Raw genomic sequence first — 20,761 nt, 5'->3', positions numbered from 1 at the left:
CTTGTTGCCCATTCACAAGTGCGTCACCAGAGGAAAGGAAGGTGCGTGAATTTCAGCGGCACAACGGAAGCGCGCCATCGCCGAGTTTCTGTAGTCTAGAGCACCACACTGGCTTACTTTGATTTTAAACATATTTCAAATGTAGAACTTCATATACCAAAGGTGAGATATCGATTTCCTACGCCTGCATGCATAAAACTTCAAAACTAACTCACGGTTTTGAAAGACTAGGGTGATATCACCTCTGGGAGGCAAATTCTCACCCACCGCCTCCTCTCCCCCATCGGAAGCCCCGCCTTCTTGCTCCATGTAGACATCCACTTAATAGTTCAGGGAAGCATGCTGCTGTCTTCAAACAAATACAACGTAAGGAACAGAGTGCTGCTTTTTTCCTTCTTGCCTATTCCAGAGGATGGAGAATTATTAAAATTATCGTGAACAGGCATGTCATGTAATAGAATACTACAAGCAGCAAACAGGAGTGAACTGTTGATACATGTAAAAACTTGGAAAACCCCCAAAATAATTATGCTGCATGCAGGAGGCCAGTTAGAAAAACGGAGTGCATAATGAATGATTCTGTTTTTATTAAAAAGGCAAACTAATCTTTAAGCAGGTCAGTGGTTGCCTGGGGGCGGGACCCAGGGCAGGGGGCGGGAGGGAAAGATTCAAAAGAGGCCCCGGGAACTTTGGGGTTGGTGGCCATGTGTGGTGTATTCATTGTGGTCGTGGTTTCATGGGTGGATACGCTCTGCCCAAGCCTGCCAAACTACCCTGTGAACAGGTGTTGGTTGTATGGCATCACACCTCAATCAAGTTGTTAAAATGACCGTAAACTACATATATTTTTAAGAGAAATGTTAAGACAGAATGTGGAGAGATCACCTGCAGGTGCATAAGATTTGGGGCGCAGGCTCTCGATTCAGAAAAGCTGAGATTGTCCCTTAGTTCTCTCACCTCTCGGCTCTGTGAACTCGCGAAGCCTCAACTCTCTCACGTGTAAAATGGGGGAACAGCAGCAACGCCCCCGCAGGGCTGCCGTGAGGAGTGGATGCGCTAATGAAAGCCGTGAGCACAGGGCGCCCAGCCTTCACCGAACACGCGCCTGATTCTGAGGTGCACACATGCACATGCATGAACACAGGCGGGCAGAGGCGGCCGACAGCGGTTCACATGGAAACCACTGCAGTGGACAATAAAGAGGGAAGCAAGAGTGAACCGGGTTCTGCACACTCACCACGGTCACCCTCCTCTGCCCCACCCTGGGTGCAAGCATCCGTGCTTTCTACACGAGCGATAACGGGGCACAGTGCATCGGACGGTGATGAACCCAAAGAAGGCAGGAGTCTATCAGTGAAAAATGAAACTTCTGTGATTACTGTTATTACTTTCCCAAACATCCACCTAACTTCTTAATGCTCTTTTCTAAATATATTTGTATTGATTTCAGAGAGGAAGGGAGAAGGAGAGAGAGAGAAACATCAATGATGAGAGAGAATCATGGATGGGCTGCCTCCTGCACGCCCCCTACTGGGGATCGAGCCTGCAACTTGGGCATGTGCCCTGACCGGGAATCAAACCGTGACCTCCTGCTTCATAGGTTGACGCTCCACCACTGAGCCACGCTGGCCGGGCAAACATCACCTCATTTTTCACAAATATGTGAGTTGTCTTATTACTAACTTCATTCTGCAACTAAAATAAACCTGAAGCAGAGGGAGGGTGAGGCCAGCTAATGAGGGGGTGAGGTCAGCTAGTGAGGGAGGGCGAGGCCGGCTGGTGAGGGAGGGGGAGGCCAGCTAATGAGGGGGTGAGGTCAGCTAGTGAGGGAGGGCGAGGCCGGCCGGTGAGGGAGGGGGAGGCCGGCTGGTGAGGGAGGGGGAGGCCGGCTGGTGAGGGAGGGGGAGGCCGGCTGGTGAGGGAGGGGGAGGCCAGCTGGTGAGGGAGGGGGAGGCCGGCTGGTGAGGAAGGGGGAGGCCAGCTGGTGAGGGAGGGGGAGGCCGGCTGGTGAGGGAGGGGGAGGCCAGCTGGTGAGCGAGGGGGAGGCCAGCTGGTGAGGGAGGGGGAGGCCGGCTGGTGAGGGAGGGGGAGGCCAGCTGGTGAGGGAGTGGGAGGCCAGCTGGTGAGCGAGGGGGAGGCCAGCTGGTGAGGGAGGGGGAGGCCGGCTGGTGAGGGAGGGGGAGGCCAGCTGGTGAGCGAGGGGGAGGCCGGCTGGTGAGGGAGAGGGAGGCCGGCTGGTGAGGGAGGGGGAGGCCAGCTGGTGAGGGAGGGGGAGGCCAGCGGTGAGGGAGTGGGAGGCCAGCCGGTGAGGGAGGGGGAGGCCGGCCGGTGAGGGAGGGGGAGGCCAGCTGGTGAGGGAGGGGGAGGCCAGCTGGTGAGCGAGGGGGAGGCCGGCCGGTGAGGGAGGGGGAGGCCAGCTGGTGAGGGAGGGGGAGGCCGGCTGGTGAGGGAGGGGGAGGCCGGCTGGTGAGGGAGGGGGAGGCCGGCTGGTGAGGGAGGGGGAGGCCGGCTGGTGAGGGAGGGGGAGGCCGGCCGGTGAGGGAGGGGGAGGCCGGCTGGTGAGGGAGGGGAAGGCCGGCTGGTGAGGGAGGGGGAGGCCGGCTGGTGAGGGAGGGGGAGGCCGGCCAGTAGTCAGTGGTAGAGCTGGAAGGGACACTCCAGCTTCAGGACAAACCACAGGAGAAGCCAAGGATCTTTCTCAAACTAGTTCATCCTACTCTGCGACTCGGATTAGACACAATTTCTAGTCCTCCGGGGGGGGGGGGGGGGGAGCCTATGGAAGAGAATCTCTCCGGCCCGCCCCCACCGCCAGCTGACACGCTCCCTCCATGAAGGGCCTTCCGGAGCTCCCGCCGCCCTGGCCCATCTTCCCAGGACTCATGTGTGTGCACCAAGGTGCCCGCAGAGCCCTGGCAGGCTCCTGTGGCTCCCCCATCGCGTTCCCGCCTCTGTGCCTTGGCACACACGGCTCTGTCGTCTGTGACCCCCGCCCACGGCCCTGCTGGGGAAGACCCTGCCAGGCTGGCGGACGTCACTGACTCCACTCATTCACGCGCTCAGTGTTCATTCATCCCACACATTTGAACCGAACGACGGTTATTACCAGGCACCGATCCGGGTGCTGAGAAAACCACACCAACAAGCACCCCTCCTCCATCTCTCCTTCCTTGAATCTGGCCTTCTTTCTCAGTATCGATGGTGTTGTTGTTCCTCCGCCCCCGCGAGCTAGGGCAGGGCCAGGGAGCAGGGCTGCAGACCCGGGAGAAAATCCCTTACTCAAAGGCCTTCAGCTAAGAGAATCTCTTACTCAAAGGCATTCAGCTAAGAGAATCTCTTACTCAAAGGCATTCAGCTAAGAGAATCCCTTACTCAAAGGCATTCAGCTAAGAGAATCCCTTACTCAAAGGCCTTCAGCTAAGAGAATCTCTTACTCAAAGGCATTCAGCTAAGGGCAGGGAAAGTGCTGACCTGGAAATCATAAGAAAGAGGTGGGTGTAATAATGCTCAGAGACTGCCACAAGGTGGCCAGATGTGAGGAAGGCCGAGGTGGGGCACAAACCCCAGGAAACCAGGAGATGTAGGAGGACCCCAGTGCCAACGTCTGCCTTCTGCTGTCACTGGGGAGAGGGAAGAACCGGGTAAAGATGAAATTTAGAAGGTGATTCGAATGAGGGTTGTCACAAAAGGACCAGGGTAACAGTAGAGAGGAAAACGAGTTGCGGAAACTGGGCTAATGAAAGCCTGTGGGAATTTTTATTTTGAAGTCACTTCCTCACAGAGGACGGTCTCCAAAGATCCACGGAGAAGGCCGCAGAACGCCCGGGTTTTCAGACCGGAGAAAGTGATGTGTGTGGAGAAAATGTGCTCATGCGTGTTCTTTTTGACATGCCTCTCCCTTCTCAAAGCAGGAGGTTCCCCTAGAGTTTCTAGCCGATCAGGTCACATGTTTAAAACACACTGTTTCTCAAGAAAGCTGTGGTCTGAGAAAGGTGTGAGCTACAGGAAGCCGCTGTTCTAATTTAGTCTGGGCTATCATTGTTCTACAACTTGGGTAGCTTTTTAGGACTTAGTTTATCCAACTGAATTGCAATAAAGATAGGGAATGAATTACCAATGAAAAGAATGAAAACCTCAAGTCTTAAGCATTGTTGTGTTTAATACTAAGGTACTGATGATATAGTTTTAAAGCTGAACAAGACATAAAACTTAAGAAAATGTAGAGCTTGAAGGTTTATCAAAGTCATGGTAATGAGACCATATGTCAAGAGAATGTTCCTTTCCCTTGAGGTTTTTCTTTTTCTGGCAGTTATTTCTGTATACATATTTATTACTAGAGGCCTGGTGCACCGCATTAGTGCACTAGGGGGTGAGGTCCCTCAGCCTGGCCTGCACCCTCTCGCAGTCCGGGACCCCTCAGGAGATAGCCGGCTGTTGGACATCCCCCAAAGGGTCCTTAGTGCACTAAGTGGAGGTGGGAAAGGCTCCCACCACAGCCGCTGTGCTCACCAGCTGTGAGCCCGGCTTCTGGCTGAGTGGTGCTCCCCCTGTGGGAGTGCACTGACCACCAGGGGGCAGCTCCTGCATTGAGCGTCTGCCCCCTGGTGGTCACTGCACGTCATAGCAACCGGTCGTTCCGCCGTTCGGTTGATTTGCACATTAGGGTTTTATTATATAGGATGCCTAAGGTCTCTTCCCTAGCTAAAGCGTTCTTTTTCTAAGATGCCTACACATGTCATGTAATCAACCTGCAATGCAGTTCACTCTGTAGAGAGTGACCGGGAGAGCGAAAGCAGCAGCAGCACGCAGAGAAAGCAGCTTTTCAGAACAGTTGCCCTCTGACAGCTGCATTCTCACCTCCTCCAGAAAGTTTAACAGGAAGTCACAGCTCTCGGCGGCGTAATTCGTGTTTTCCATCCCCGGCCTCTTCGCAGCTGAGCCCTTAGTAGAATTAGGAAGTCAGTGCCGGTGAGGACATATCTTATCACCTGTGACATCACTTGCGTCTGTGATCGAAGCCCTGGGCTCTCCTCCCAAAATATTTTAGGTGCCATCGGTGCCCCCGGGGACTCCCAGGGGGACGGGCGGCCTTTGGAGTGCGGAGACAGCAGTCTGAGGACCAGGAGGACGGAGCTCTGTGTCCCACTCGGTTCAGGAGCCGCCTGGTGTCGGCTGGGCCCGTGGGAAGGTCTGTCCCCACCCCCCTGGCACCACGTCACGTGCCTTTGCTCTCTGCTGTCATCAACGCGTCTGTTACGTTTTGTTCTCAGAACGGATGCCCTGATGTACGTTCGTTCGTGTACTTAAAAGGGTAAGTGTGTTAGTGCCCTCTCTGTATTTAGATTTATTTTCTACAACAGGCGTGGAAGTGTATTCCTTTTATCAAGTAGAAATGGAAAATTTGAAATACATCTTATGGTCACGGAAAAAACTTTGAACCGTTGGATTGTCAGAAAACGGCATTTCCTTGGGATATACTCTGCCCATAGAGGATGCGGAGGGCTTTGGGAAGGGCTGTGGCTGGCACAGAGGAAATCTCTTTTTTTAGGGGAGGGCGGAGGAAGGCAGAGAGAGAGAGAGAAACATCCATGTGAGAGAGACATCAATTGGTTGCCTCCAGTTCTCACCCCGACAGGAGCCAGGGATCAAGCCTGCAACTGAGGCACGCGCCCTTGACCGGGAATCAAACCCACGACCCTTTGGTCCTCAGGCCAAGGTTCTAACCAAAGACCCAAACGGGCGGGGCCACAGTGGACATCTTGATGACTCCTTCCCCATTGTTTCCGTTTCTAATGAGAAGCAAAGACCACACAGGCCTTCGTCCCCTGGTGCTGACCCGGGGGAACGGTTTGATCAAGCAGCGTTTGCAGGCCTGGGGCCTGGGACCGCCTTCTCCGCGGGATCAGACCACCCCTGCGATTCCAGCCTGGACCGGGGCCTTGCCCGTTGGTCCTGTTGCTGTACAATCACTTTGCAACCTCCAGTTTCGGTAAAGAAGAACCCGCCCAGTCAGACTGAGAAGAAGCCAGATGGAAGTTGAGAAATGTCGTTTCAGGTGAGAAAGAGGCTCCCATGAGTGGCCTAGAGAAGTATCTGGCAATAAAATACGTGCGGATTTAGAACACACGTGGAGGCCCAGCCTCATGGAAGCAGAAGAGGCTTTCCAAGCGCACTGCATTTCACTTAGACAAGGTGGCACATTGTGGGAGCGGCCCATCATAGCTAACGCGCCCGGTCACAGCAGGGCACCCCGTGTCCTGCGCCAGTGCGATCACCTGTGTTGTTTAATTTCCACGCACTTGGAATTACACGCGTCATGAGGCATTATCCCCATGTCAGCAGTGCTCCTGGCAGAGAGCCTCGTCAATCCATACTTGCTGAATGAATGAAAGAAAGTAAATTTCCTTGGACAGATTCTCACAAACGACAAGGGTGTGGAGGGAGAAAGTAGATGAATCTTGGGGAACCCATCACTTCTACTAGAAAAGCAGCTCAAGTGATCCCCTCCCTTTAAAATGGCAAAGAATGATGAAATATAGATCTGAGATCTACACATGATTTTTTTTTTTTTTTTGCATTACGTTGGTCCATGCTTCTTAATCTTGGCTACACATGCTAATCACCCGAGGGGCTGGGAAAAAAGTCCCAATTTCAGCAGGACGTGGGTGGGGCTGGGCGCGTTTGCTCTTTAAACACGTCTCTGCCGGTTCCAATGAGCAGACGATGCGGAGAGCACTGGCTGAGGGCACTCTCCCCCACGCGCGTCTGGTCAGAACCCACAGGCTGCTCAGGCCACGGTCCGTTTGGGAGAGAAAAAGTGCCAGTTTGTTTTGACAGAGAAGCACGAGTTTCTAATTCTTTAAGGCTGTCTGACTCCAAATGTCGCCTTCAATCGTGTTGCCATGGTCTTCAATTCACTGTCCCCACAGAGGGAATCTATCGCAGGATTCCTTTCCCTGTGGTCCTCGGCATTCCTCCTCGTCCTGAAATGGTACTTCGACAGCCTCCCCGGGACGACATCTTTGTTACTGTGGATCGATCCCGTCTTTCTAGAGTAATTGCCGTGTGTGATGGGGTGTCAGGAGGAGTTGTGTGGTCCCTCAGTGGGCGAGGGAGGAGGAGGGAGAAATCGATGTGGATTCTAATGACTCGTAGAGAGGACGTGGCTGGCGCTGGCTGGGTGATGGGAGGAAAGGGGAACTGTGCCCTGGGCGGAGGGCATGGCATGTCATGAGCAAAGGTCTGTTCTGCAGACGCAGAACACCCAGGTCGCAAGGTCACCATCGCTTGTTTCTCTCCTGATGCCTCCACCTGGGACACATCTCTTCCTTATAAACTCTGAGTCTGACTCCTCCAATTCACATTCCCAACCTCACCCTCGACCCCTGCATCAACATGGGAAGCAGGGGCCCAGAAGTCTCCATGTTGAACAAGTCCCCCAAGTGATTTCTATCGTGAAACATTCACGTGGGAGAATGAATCTACCTACACAGTTCAAGAGGAAGACAGATGCGACAGGACGTTCCCCGGGGAGAACCAAACGCAACAGACTAGCACTTCTGTCCACATCAGTCAGACACAGCATTTTTCATTTCTCAAACTGGCAAAGACGAAAACGCCTCGCACGGCTCAGGGTGATGATGGCAGGAGCTTGTGCGCTCTGCTGTTGGGCACGTGAACTGGCGCATTCCTAAAGGACCACCTGGCAGCTCTTATCAAAGCCGTCATCTCTCCCATACCCTTTGGTGGAGCAATGACACTCTCAGGAATGTGGGCTCAACGCTGCTAACTTATCAGAATCGCTTGGGAAGCTTTTATGAACCACAGATGCCTGGGTCCCCCTCTCTGGAAAGTCTGGTTCTGTAGATTTGGGGTGAGGTCTGGGAATCTGCGTTGTGAAAATTCCCATGTAATTTGGGCTTATTTTTTAAAATTCCAAGTCATAGAAAAGTTCAACATTGGTGAGAGCAGCATCCTCCACTTTGCCTCCTCACCCCTGTGGGTGATCACACGGGACGTGTTGTTTTGTGTGTTTTTCACTCACTAACGTAAATTATAGTCATTCTTTCACCTCCAGATATTCAGACCTACTATTTTCATAGTTGTGTAGCATGCAAGAAAACAATCCCATTTATTTAACCATCTAGACATTTAAAGATGGACAAAAACAGTCAGTATGCTTACGTAGATACCCTCTCTTACTTGCATGAGAATTTCTGTAGGCTAAATGTTCAGATTTGGGATTGCTGAGTCACATTAAACTTTGACACTGACAAACTGCTCTCCAAAATGGTTTTACCAAATGGGGCAGACATACCTAATTGCCTCCTCCCCACAGGATGTCCTGGGAAGTGGAAGTGGCAACCCATGTAGAGATCACACTTGCCAGTGTTCCGTGCATGGTGCGGGAGGCATGTAACCAGCTCTTGCTGCTGGGATGCAGGAAGCATGTGCTGTGTCAGGCCAGTGGTCGGCAAACTCATTAGTCAACAGAGCCAAATATCAACGGCACAACGATTGAAATTTCTTTTGAGAGCCAAATATTTTAAACTTAAACTTCTTCTAACACCACTTCTTCAAAATAGACTCGCCCAGGCCGTGGTATTTTGTGGAAGAGCCACACTGAAGGGGCCAAAGAGCTGCATGTGGCTCACGAGCCACAGTTTGCCGACCATGGGTCGAGGCCAACGAATCTGAGATGTGGCTATGACTTCATGCCCTTTCTCTTTCTCTCTCTCCTCTCTCTCTCCAAAGACATGCAGCCCCCATTGGAAAAGCCCAGCCACGTTATGGAAGGAACTCGGATGCCCGAATCAGAATGAAAAGGGGCCTGGTCGGCTGAGCATCAACCTATGAACCAGGAGGTCAAGGTTCGATTCCTGGTCAGGGCACATACTTGGGTTGTGGGCTCAATCCCCAGTGTGGGGTGGGCAGGAGGCAGCTGATCAATAATTCTCTCTCATCATTGATGTTTCCACCTCTCTCTCCCTCTCCTTTCCTCTCTGAAATCAATAAAAAAATATATATTTTAAAAAGGAATGAAAAGGGAAGTCACCTGACCTACAGAATACCCAGCGTTACACTGTTATGTGCATGGTAAATGAAAGTCTATTGTCTCATAGTTTAGTTAATACAGTAACTAGCGTGATCCTCATTAATAGATCAGTTCACACTCACGTCACAGTGCATATTTATATTAAAAACAACAACTTTGCAAGATATTTTGATGCATGAAGTTAAGACACATTGTCCTAACAGAATAATCATAAAATATGAATAAAGTTTTAAAAATCACTATGTTTCCTTCACTTGTTTATATTGGTGAAAAGTTGAAAAAAGCTATAAATGTCCAATTAATGGGTGAATTACTAAAAAGATAATATTTAATCTCATAGAATACCATTCCCTGGTTGGTTGATTATTTAAGTGAATGTATTAAGCTTAGAAAGAAAGTTATAAGACAATAACAATTCTTTTTTTTTCTTTTTTCTTTTTTTAAAAAATATATTTTATTGATTTTTAACAGAGAGGAAGGGAGAAGGGATAGAGAGCTAGAAACATCGATGAGAGAGAAACATCAACCAGCTGCCTCCTGCACACCCCCCACCGGGGATGTGCCCGCAACCAATGTACATGCCCTTGACCGGAATCGAACCTGGGACCCTTCAGTCCGCAGACCGACGCTCTATCCACTGAGCCAAACCGGTTTCGGCGACAATAACAATTCTTAAAATAAATTAAAAATATTTATGAGTAGAAATATTAGCAGGAAATATACCATCATGTTAACAGTGGTTATCGGTTAAAGATGGAATTACAGATTATTTTTCCCCATTTTACTTATCTATGTTCCCTAAACTTTCTTATTGAATATGCATCACTTTTGTAATAAGAAAATAAAATCAGTAGGTATGATATTAAGCTAATTAGCAAAAAGATATAACCTACAGGACTCAGAGATAAACCACCTCCATGGCTCTCGATTTGTGTGGTTTGAGGCTTAGTAACTTCGGAAGGTTGGCCGCTGAGAGAAGACCTGAGACTGCAGTGGTTCCCCTGCGTGTCAAAGGGCCTTCGCTAGAACAGTTTACCGACAAGGACATGTTTCATTGATGAGCAGGGTGGGGAGTAACCTTGCTAATCACTATGAGCTAAAAAGAGTTGTAGACACGGGAGATTCATAGTCCCACACCTTCAGTTTCTGTCTTGTAATGCACGGAGAACCATGTTTCAAAAGTAAGAACCAGATGTTCTTCCATCACTGAGAAGTGAACGGGGAGAAGATGGGTTTAAGTGACAGCAGAGTGACAAAAGAAGGCATTGCCTGATGGCCATGTCACTCAGACCCTGGAAGGACCAGGGAGTCTGCTCGTGCAATGCCCTTCCCTGGAGATTTTGAATAACAGGAAACAGATCGAGGTGGTTCTGTTGTGGTTTTAAAAACCAAAGGATGGGACATCTTGGGGGGCCCTTCTTTGCCCTTTGACTTCTCGTTGGTAGATGAGAATGGAGGAGGGAGAAGGAATGGTGTGAGATGCCAATTATAGAAGTTAAGAGTGATGACTATAGCATTTACTAATGACAAAGGTTTTATTTCATTGTGCTTATCAAGATGTATTGGAATAGCCCGGCCCATGTGGCTCAGTGGTTGAGCGTCGACCTATGAACCAGGAGGTCATGGTTTGATCCCCAGATGCTTCTCTCTCCCTCACCCTTCAATGCCGGCTCAACTCTTCATTTATGAAACAAGACCCTGAGCCCCTCATATGTGCTGGAGATGCAGAGACGAATGTGCCCAAGGAGCCCCCAGTCTTGCGAAGGAGACGGGCAAGTATATAAGCACATTAGTTCCAGTAACTTCCCATTAACTTCCGACCGCACTCCACTTAGAACTCATCATCTTGTGATCCCGCCGCCCTCTCCAGACCTAATCTCCATTATGCATTAACATCCATGTAATAATCCAAACTAAAACCATCAAGCCATCTCTCATTTCTCACTCTCTCACAATGAGATACTCATTCCCCCCTCCCCCAAATAAATCTTGACAAAGATTGGTAAGTTATGAAGATCTGGTAAGTAGAAAAAGCAGCAAGGTTTTTAAAAAAAAGTGTGATATGGCCCAGCCCGTGTGCCTCAGGGTTGAGCATTGACCTATGAACCAGGAGGTCACGGTTTGATTCCTGGTCAGGGCACATGCCCAGGTTGTGGGCTCGATCCCCAGTAGGGGGCTTTCAGGAGGAAGCTGATCAATGATTCTCTCTCATCATTGATGTTTCTATCTCTCTCTTCCTCTCCCTTCCTTTCTGAAATCAATAAATATATATATTATGTGAGGTTTGATAACTTGCGAATGGGTTATAAACTCATGCCCACACAAAAATCTGCACATAAACGTTAATGTCAGCTTTATTCACAATTGCCAAAAATGGGTAAACAAATTATAGTAAGTATTCTCCACTTGTCCGTAACGGGTGTGTTCCAAGACCCCCGGGGATGCCTGCAATCACAGGTAGGACTGAAGCCTGCATATGCACCGGTAAGATGGAAAATATCGTAAATCCAAATGCCTTTAATACACCTAACCTCTGGAAAATCAGAACTTAGTCTAGCCTTCCTTAAACGTGCTCGGAACCCTGGCACTGGCCTACAGTTGGGCAACGCCGTCTAACACGATGAGTACACGGCAGACTAGCGGTGGTTTTCCCTGATCGCCTGGCTGCCTGGGAGCTGTGGCTCAGGACCAGCATCACAGAGAGCATTGTAGTGCATATCGCTTGCCCAGGAAAAGATCAAAGTTCAAACTTTGAAGTACAATTTCTACTCAATGCATATCCTAAGTCAAAAAACCCTAAGTCAAACCATAGCACGCCGGCGACGTTTGTACTATGTTTTCTTCTTTACACCCATCCCTATGATAAAGTTTAACTTATGCGTTAGGCAGAGTTAGAGATGAGCAGCAATAACTGGTAATAAAATAGAACCATGGTAACAATGTACTGTGATAAAAGTTCCGTGAAGGTGCTCTCTCGGCCACACAGCGTAACCGATTGCTGGACTCACGTTCACGCACAGGAAGCACTTGATGGCTTCTCTTTGGCATATACAGGTTGCCATCATCCCTACTCCTGGGCGTGGGCCATGGCCAAGCAAATCACATCTACCAGGACCCAGCACTGCGACCCCCCGACAGCAGAACCGGGTCTGATAACCGAGCCGGGTTTAATAGACAAACACGCGGGCCGGGCCGCACTCAGCGTGGAGACGCTGGGCAAAGGGAGGGCTTACGTCTGCAGAAGGTGGAGGAGGGCCTGTGAGGTTTCGCCCTGAGAATGGCAGGTGGGCCATTTAAAACTTGGGAATTATTTCTGGAAATTTCTGTTTAATCTTTTCGGTTGGCTGCAGGTAACTGAAACCACAGGCAGAGAAACTGGGCATCCTGTAATGTATCGCAGTAGGTTCATAGCTGTAACACGGAGCACACCAATACAACATGACAGACACAAGAGCCGCGGAACTGAGGACGGGGGATGGCGTGGGAGCACAGAACTTTCTGCTCAGTTTTTCTATAAAACTAACACTGCTCTAAAAAATGAAGTCTACTGTGTGCGTGTGTGTGTGTGTGTGTGTCTAAGGTCCAAGAACAGGACAAAGCACCCTTGAAACACCTGGGGCAGGTATTTATTTTTAGCAAATCCTCACCGAGCCCTTCCCACATGCTTCAGGCCAGAGAGGGCCAATGTCTTGCCCTGGGACCCACAGAGAGGAAGTCACAGAGCCAGGATTCAACAGGAAGTCCTTGCTCCTGACCTTGACCGGAGGCGGCCTCCCCTGGAACGTCTGAGCCAGCTGGAAATCAGCACCTCCAGCTTCCCACCTCGGGGCTAGCTGTGAGTCTTGGGTCAGAGTTTGGTTTAATTTGTCTTTTATAAGAAGCCAGTCTAAAGTCTTGTAGGAAGTAGGTGTGATATCAAATAGTAAACTTAAATATTGAAATTGGAGACTTCAGTTCCTATAAAAAAACGAAAACAAATCTGCCTTATACCTGCTTAGTTCTCCTGGTAGCATATTGTTAGTTTTTGTGTGTTTTTTTTTTTGCTATACTAGTTAAAATAGATTGTATTTAAAATCCCAGAGGATGCAATGCTTAGACCAGATAAGCACAGTGGCAATGACCTTTTGATGTTTTTTCCCCTCCTTTTGAAGTGTACTGTGTTTTATCCAAAAGACTTGACTTATCCAAAACCAAAACAAAACAAACAGAACCCCTGGGAACCTGTCATCTGGAAAGAAGCGCAAAGTGCGGGTGTGTTCAGGCGGAAGACCTAGTTGGCGATGTTCTTTACTACTATCTCCTCCGTGTTCTGGATTCATGTAAACGCCCAGGAACAAGAGCTGCTAACACGAAACAGGCAGAAGCACCAGAAGGAAACAGCAAGTGTTTCTGTCAATTCAAAAGATCTTAACGCACCCAACGACGTTTTGGGCTCCCGGGCTGTAGCGGAACCACAGTGGGTACGAGAGGGAGGAGAGTCACAGAAGGAGGTCAGGCTCTTACCCTCAAAGGGCTGGTGACCTGCTTAGACACATCCAGCCCAGAGGAGATGCCGGGGACCTCGCAGCCCGTGCCCGTGGAGGCTGAGAATAGGGCTGCCGCGCAGGTGGTGGCTTCCTGCCGCTCCGGGACCTCCATGGCTCCTCTAGGGATGGATGGGAACTGGAGGGGGAGGGAGAAGGGATGGCAGCGCACCCCTGGCCATGGGACCGTCATGAACAAAAGCTCATAGTCATTCAAGAGTGAGCGTGGGGTGTTTGGGAACAAGTAGATCCTTTCTCTGGGGCAGGGATGTTGGGAAAGGTCTACAGAGGCAAAATGCAAAAGGACCAGTGACAGAAGCAGAAGAATTTGTGCTTGAGCTGAAATGTGACTGACAGGAGCTGGGATGGGGCTGGGAGGAGCTGGAATGGGGCTGGGAGGAGCTGAAATGTGACTGGGAGGAGCTGGGATGGGACTGGGAGGAGCTGGGATGGGACTGGGAGGAGCTGGGATGGGGCTGGGAGGAGCTGGGATGGGACTGGGAGGAGCTGGGATGGGACTGGGAGGAGCTGGGATGGGGCTGGGAGGAGCTGGGATGGGGCTGGGAGGAGCTGGGGTGGGACTGGGAGGAGCTGGAGTGGGACTGGGAGGAGCTGGGATGGGACTGGGAGTTACTGCAGGGTCTGGAACTTCCTGGTAATCTGAGACCAACCCAGAAAAAAAGATGGGCTATCCACTTCCCCCTGATATGCTGAGAAGGCCCCTATGAGCAAGAAACAGTTATTGGGAGCCAATATTTTCCCAGAATCAAAGCCCCAGTCTTTCTTTCAATTTGAAAAGGTAAGTAACAATTAATTCCATTTACATGATAGACATGAGAATTCAGAAAGGTTACGTGATTTGTCCAAGGTCGTATTTTGAGAGCCAGAATCCTCAAAGGCCACGCGCCACCATTTCACCCATCTTTGCCCCTCAGCAAAGTGCAGGGTCTTTGCTTCTAGGCCAGAAGTCAGCACACTTTCCCATGAAGGGCAAGATCAGTTACACACACACACACACACACACACACACACACACACACACACAATCACAATCTCACACACACACACACACACACACACACACACACACGTTTATTTTAGGCTTTAGGGCCCTCCAGGCACTGTGGCTGCTCACCCGAGCGGTTGCCGCGCGAGGCAGCCACAGCCAAGGCGTTATTAAAGGAGAGTGGCCACGTTCCACTAAAATGCAGAACTGCTCATTTCACATCACCTTCATGTCATAAGTGCATTTTATTTGTTTGCTTATTTTTATTTGTTCAATCACTTAAAAATGTGAACACTATTCTCAGTCATGGGCCGCACATAAGAGGCAGCAGTGGGCCCGCCGGTTCAGGTGGGCCGATGAGAACCCTGAGCTGGGGGGGCCGCGGCTCAGGGTCTCCTCTCCATGAGAGAGGGTCTGCCTGATGCTCCCCAAGGCCCTGCTTTGTTGCCCACAAGCTCTTTCCCAGCCCTGGCCAAAGGCTCTTGTCAACTTGCGGGGGTCTATATGGCCAAGTTGGCTCAGTGCAGCCCAAGCAACAATCAAAAAAACAATACACGCATCCCTGTCACCAATGTTAGAGCTTCCAGCACACTTCCTTTAGAGTGTAGCTAACATCTCTAAGAATATCCTGGGTGGAAGCGTGGGCCTCTAAGAACGCCTCCCTGAGACCCGGCACAGGAGCTTGTGTGTGTCCAACATGCTCTACAGGCGCCCAGTAAACTCAACGGCAGCCCAGGCTCTGAGCCTGCCCTGCTCGCCCCCAGGTCAGCTCAGTAGCCTGCCCTTCATTATCAGAGCCCCGATCCACTCATTCACCTGCCCCCCAGGCCAGCTCAGTAGCCTGCCCTTCATTATCAGAGCCCCGATCCACTCATTCACCCGTTCGCCCTTCAACCAATGAGTGTTACACACCTACCACGCGGCCCGCCTGGTGTGGGTGCAGGGAATTCAGGCGGAATGCTGAAGGCGGCCTCAGGGACCTCACGGTGTGAGGGAGAAGACACTCTAATGCGTACACACACACACACACACACACACACGGTGCTGCAGGCGAGGCCGGGTGCCTCGGGAGCAGCGTGCCCTTTGCCTGTGGCCTGTGGCCTAGGGGCTGGAGTGCAGCAAGGAATGTTTGTGAAGGAGGTGAGATCTGAACCAAACCTGGAAACCACACAACACGAGGCCTGCATCTACGAATGGGAACAACACTAACGCGAAATTATGTAAGAGACAAAGGCAAGGGAGGCCGGGGGCGGGCTGGGGGGAGCCCATTCTCTCTCCCCCCCCCCCCCCCCGCTCCAGCATCGTCAGGATTGACCACAGCCACCAGACAGTCCCATGGACATCACACACGCCCTCCCCACGGACAGTGCATCTCAGGTTCAAAATCTCATGGAAAACAAGCAAACCATTGAGCACGAAATTCAAAATGGCAAGAGAATTCAGGAATTTATCTCCTTAAATATGGTTTCAGAATAACATCGGGGTACATATTTGATTTCTGGAAACTGAATCTGAGACTTAAAAAGCCGAGCATTTGGAAAAAGTGGAATGCATTCTCACCTGCAGGACTTTCCGAATTCTTTTCAGATTGTGAATCAAGAGCAGGTTTTTCTCTTTGGAAACGCGACCCAACTGGTCATCCAGTTGTATCAACAGGTTTTGAAGAAGAATGGTGGCCATGCTTTCGTTGTTAGAAGCCGCCTCCCTAAGAAAAAAAAAAGGGGGTTATTACCCAGCAGGAAACAACCAAGTAAGATGTCTACCTTCCCATCACATGGATTTTAAAGTGATAAACCTATTCCACAGTGATAAGCACTTAGAGATTTTTGAAAATGAAATTGTACACGTGGAAAGTTACTCAACAACACTCATCAGCAGGGAAATGCAAACCAAAACACCAGGAGATACCACTTCACAGAGACTGGGATGCAGTTATGGAAATCACAAAAAAGCATTAGCCGGGAGGAGCTGGTCCCTGGTGCGTTGCTGGGGGGTGTGGGTGGAGAGGATATAAAATAGTGCCGCTGCCAGAAAAAAACAGGGCGGGAGAGGCCTCGGATAGAAACAGAGTCACCTACAGCAATTCCTCTCTGGGAAGACACCCAGGGGAACTGCAAGCAAGGAATAGGTATGTGTACACCAATGCTCAGAGCAGCTTTAGTCATAGGGTCCCAAGGCAGAGACAATGCAAATGTCTGCACAGATAGATTTTATATACATACTAGAGGCCCGGTGCACAAATTCATGCACGGGTGGGGACTCTGGCCGGCCAGGCCTGATCGGGGCTGGGCCAGCCAGGGGGGGGGGCCATGGGAGGTTGGCCGGCCAGCCAGCTCGGCTCCCGATTGGGCCGGTTGGCTGGGCACAGTGCCCGTCATAGTGACCAGTCATTCCAGTTGTTCGGCTTTTATAATATGTACACACACACACACACACACACACACAAACACACACATTTTATTAGTATTATTCAGCCTTAGAAAGGAGGAGCATTTTGCTACATGCTACATGAATGAATCATGCTAAGGGAAATCAGTCAGTCACAAAAGGACAAATGTTGTGTGCTGATACTTCCATGAGGCACCTGGAACAGTCAAATTCAGAGACAGAAAGGGGAATGGTGTGGTTGCGGGGGGCTGGATGGAGACAATGAGGAGTTCGTGTTTAAAGGGTAGAAAGTTCCAGTTTGTGCAGATGAGAAAGTTCTGCAGATGGACGGTGGTGGCGGCTGCACGACAATGTGGATATACTCAGTGCCACCAAGCTGCACGCCTAGACATGGTTCAAGTGGTAGATGTTGTGTTACATACACTTTACCACAATAAAAAAAATTAGACAACGGTTTAAAGACAAAAAAGAAAGTTTAAGTTGCGAACTGTGAACAGAGTTTTAAAGCATGTTTGTAAAATATACTAAGAAAACATATTTATTTACATTGAGTCTGTGATAGAGAATTGATATTAACAACTGATTTACTTCACGGCTTTTTAACATTTAGAAAGTTGTTGCGTTTCTGGCTTACAGAAAAACAAAGCACTAGAAACCAGAAAGAACTAGTATTCTTCTTTGAAAAGGTTTTCCAACGCCTGGCAAGACTCTTTTATCTGAAAAGAATGCATCTATGGATGGAAAAGTGAACCCCAGAAGAGACCCGTCTGGAGAGCGCAGGAAGCATGTGTGCAGGGACCTGGGGGAGAAATACAGCGCCTGACCCTACCAGTCCTGGTTCTCAATCCACTGGGCCAGCAGGTGACGGATTTCCATCGGGAAGTTGTCGTCATAGAACTGATCCACTTGTTCCAAGAACTTGATTTCTAACTGCTGGACTTGGTTCCACTGAGACATGCTACAAGACAAGGGGGGAAAGTAGAGTTTCAAAGTAATGGCGGTGGCACGTCTTATTCTTTCCTCCAATTTCAAACAAAGACGCTGTTGTCCGTTAGGTAAGTCACTGAAGAAAAGTGACTTTTTAAAAACGGTCCCTCAATGAAAAGAGGAAATGCTTTCAATTCAAAGAATAAAGCCAATCTAAACTTGTGTGTAAGCCAGCCAGCCCTCGTGAAGGACACAGGACTCTCCCTCTGGCCCAGACCACCTCCTTCTTGCCCTCCAGGAACTCCAGTCCAGCCTTCTCCAGGGGCTTTCGCTCCCCCCTCAGCACCCCTCTCCCCACCCCGGCCCCCTCTCTCTACACCAATTTGTATTCTCAACGAGCTCCCTCCCCATCCCTTGCTCCCCCTACCCTACTAGACTTTGAGCAACTGCAAGGCAAACAGCATACGCAGCTACACCTCCAGAGACCCTCCTAAGGCTGTAGAGGCGAGGAATACCCAGGACAAGTTTAGTTTCTTTTTTTTTTTTTTAAAATATTTTATTGATTTTTTTACAGAGAGGAAGGGAAGGGATAGAGAGTTAGAAACATCGATGAGAGAGAAACATCCATCAGCTGCCTCCTGCGCACCTCCTACTGGGAATGTGCCCACAACCAAGGTACATGCCCTTGACCGGAATCGAACCCGGGACCCTTACAGTCTGCAGGCTGACGCTCTATCCACTGAGCCAAACCGGTCAGGGTCGAGTTTATTTTCTATGAAAAGGACCAATCCCTTTGTCTTCGTTTCAGATTTGCCTGGCTTCTAGCGTCAGCCTTACGTCTGCATCTTAGCTTTCTGAAGAGCTGGTGCTTGCATGTCCGTGGGTTCTGATGCGCTCAGGTCAAACTCTCTCCGAGCCCACGCACACTGCTATTTCTCTCTGTGGCTGCGGGGATCCGCGGTGGCGGGCAGAGTTAGTCTCTGACGTGCCTATAACAGTGGTCACACCCTGACGTTACTTGAGGACGAAACCGCCCTCGGTATGTTGTTGGCAACCTGTCCTAAAACAGAAGCGGTGTGTTTCCCCCGCAGAACCCCGCTCTGGCCACCGGGCGCGTCAGCCACACGCCCGCACCCGGGAAAGCCACGCCGCCTCCTCGAAGTGACCGCCCTTTACCGTCTCAAAAGTCCAATTTTCACTGTTTCGTCAGCAATTCCAGATCAAAGGGGGAAAGTTTCCTGTAATTAATAACCACAGCATTTCTAGCTATCGGGTAGGTGAGTGAGAGTTTGGTTGTGCCTACAGAACATGGTGATAGTAAATTCCATAGGCACATGTTCCAGGTTTCGGTGACACCCTTGGGGGCACCTTCCTCCTGACGCCCAGGAGGATGTCCAGGGGGACGTGACGGCAATGTTTTGCTGAGTGAAAGCAACTGGGGAAAATGCTGTTTCGCTCGCACGTCCCGTGACGTCCATGAAGACGCTTACGCAGGACGATTCCGGGCGTGGTGTGGTGCTCAGACCTGCTGTCACATGAAGGAGCGGCCCTCGGATACTGCTGTGAGGAGGGCAGGTGTCACCCCAACTTTAAAAACGAAAACACCCCGAGGGTCGGAAATGAGTCCTGCCCCAGGGCACAGCGTCACGGATGGACCGGAGTCTCCGGGCCCCAGACCCGCCTCTCCTTCCAGATGCTGGGTGTACGGTGCCCATGGGAACCGGGCCCCGGCTCCCCCGCTGATGGGGAGGCGCCCTGCTGGCTCCCATCGCTTCAGTCGGTGACAAGAGAGACCTGAGCCGGGAACAGCATGGCCACGGCTGTCGCGCCCACTGTGGGGTCTGCTGGGACGGGGGCACAGCTGTTGGCTCACCAAGCCCTCCTAGCCGCCTCGGCCCCCCCCCCCCCCTTCCCGAGAGCTGGGCCGGCAGAGAGAGGGACGGACCAGGCAGACACTCGGGTCATGCTTCTCCCGCAGCCTCCTCCAGCGCCTCCAGGCCCCTCAGGCCCCTGGCTTTCCCTCTCAGGGCTCACTCCCTGTCCCCAGACAGCTGCGCTCCGGCTCCTTCCTGCTCTGAGCGCCTGGCCCTGGGACACCCGGGGAAAGGGGCATTTTGCTCCCCGAGGGGCCGGGGCGGGCCGATGCCTGGTCGGCTGGGTGGCCCAGAGCTCGCCGAGCAGATGGTCTGCCCCAACGTGTCCCCGGCTCGCCGTGGCCAGCATCCCCGCTCCCCTCGCTGCGGGCCTCTCCCCGAGACCCAGGACGATCTAAAGCCGGACATTGCAACTCCCAGGAGCTGGTCAGAAAGGGAAGCGGGAGGTCCCCTTCCCCACCCCGGGGCCCCCGTCCGCGGCGGCCACACGCGTCCCACCCCGGGGGCCGGAGACCTGCGCCCGGCGCATCTCTGCCCCGGAGCCGGCTTCTGTGCGCAGCCCCGCCCGCCCGCCCGCAGACAGTAACGTGCGGGGCTGTCACGGCCCAGGGCGCCGGCCTTGGGGCCCCATGTGCGCGTCCCGGCCGTCTTCTCCGGCGGCGGCGGGAGGGAGAGAGGGCACCTGCCCGCTTACCTGGCTCCCGCGCCCGCCCGTCCGTGTCCGTCCGTCCCGCGGTGCTCACGGCCAAGGCCAGGCTCCCGCTCACTCACCGCTGGGACGCAGTCCGACACCGCCCGGGGATTTGCATCTCTCCTCCCCTGAGGCTTTCCGGTGCGTCAGCGACAGCCTGGGGACTTTACTGGGCCTCCCACCCACTCTCTCCCAGAACCGCCAGAGCCACCCCTGGGGCTGAGCCCCGGGCAGGCGCCCCCTCCTCGCATCGCCACCCTCACCTGTGGCCGCAGGAGCCCTTGGTGGGGAGGAGGTGGG

At 51.6% G+C, this 20,761-nt stretch overlaps 1 protein-coding gene across 1 annotated transcript in view; it reads right to left on the bottom strand.

The window, feature by feature from the left end:
• The window catches only part of STAT4 (signal transducer and activator of transcription 4), a 74,943-nt gene extending 54,389 nt beyond the window's left edge, over positions 1-20,554 (bottom strand). Inside the window, exons 1-3 of the mRNA XM_054722965.1 lie at positions 20,465-20,554; positions 17,799-17,927; positions 16,142-16,286 (exon numbers count right to left, since the gene is read on the bottom strand). Of these exons, the coding sequence (XP_054578940.1) occupies positions 16,142-16,286; positions 17,799-17,926 (273 nt within the window). The 5' untranslated portion in view covers position 17,927; positions 20,465-20,554. The remainder of the gene's footprint in view (positions 1-16,141; positions 16,287-17,798; positions 17,928-20,464) is intronic.
• Between the last annotated feature and the right edge of the window lie 207 nt (positions 20,555-20,761).

This window comes from Eptesicus fuscus, chromosome 11 (assembly GCF_027574615.1).
Source record: "Eptesicus fuscus isolate TK198812 chromosome 11, DD_ASM_mEF_20220401, whole genome shotgun sequence".
NCBI classification, from domain to species: domain Eukaryota; kingdom Metazoa; phylum Chordata; class Mammalia; order Chiroptera; family Vespertilionidae; genus Eptesicus; species Eptesicus fuscus.
This window is presented reverse-complemented; position numbering and strand designations above follow the sequence as displayed.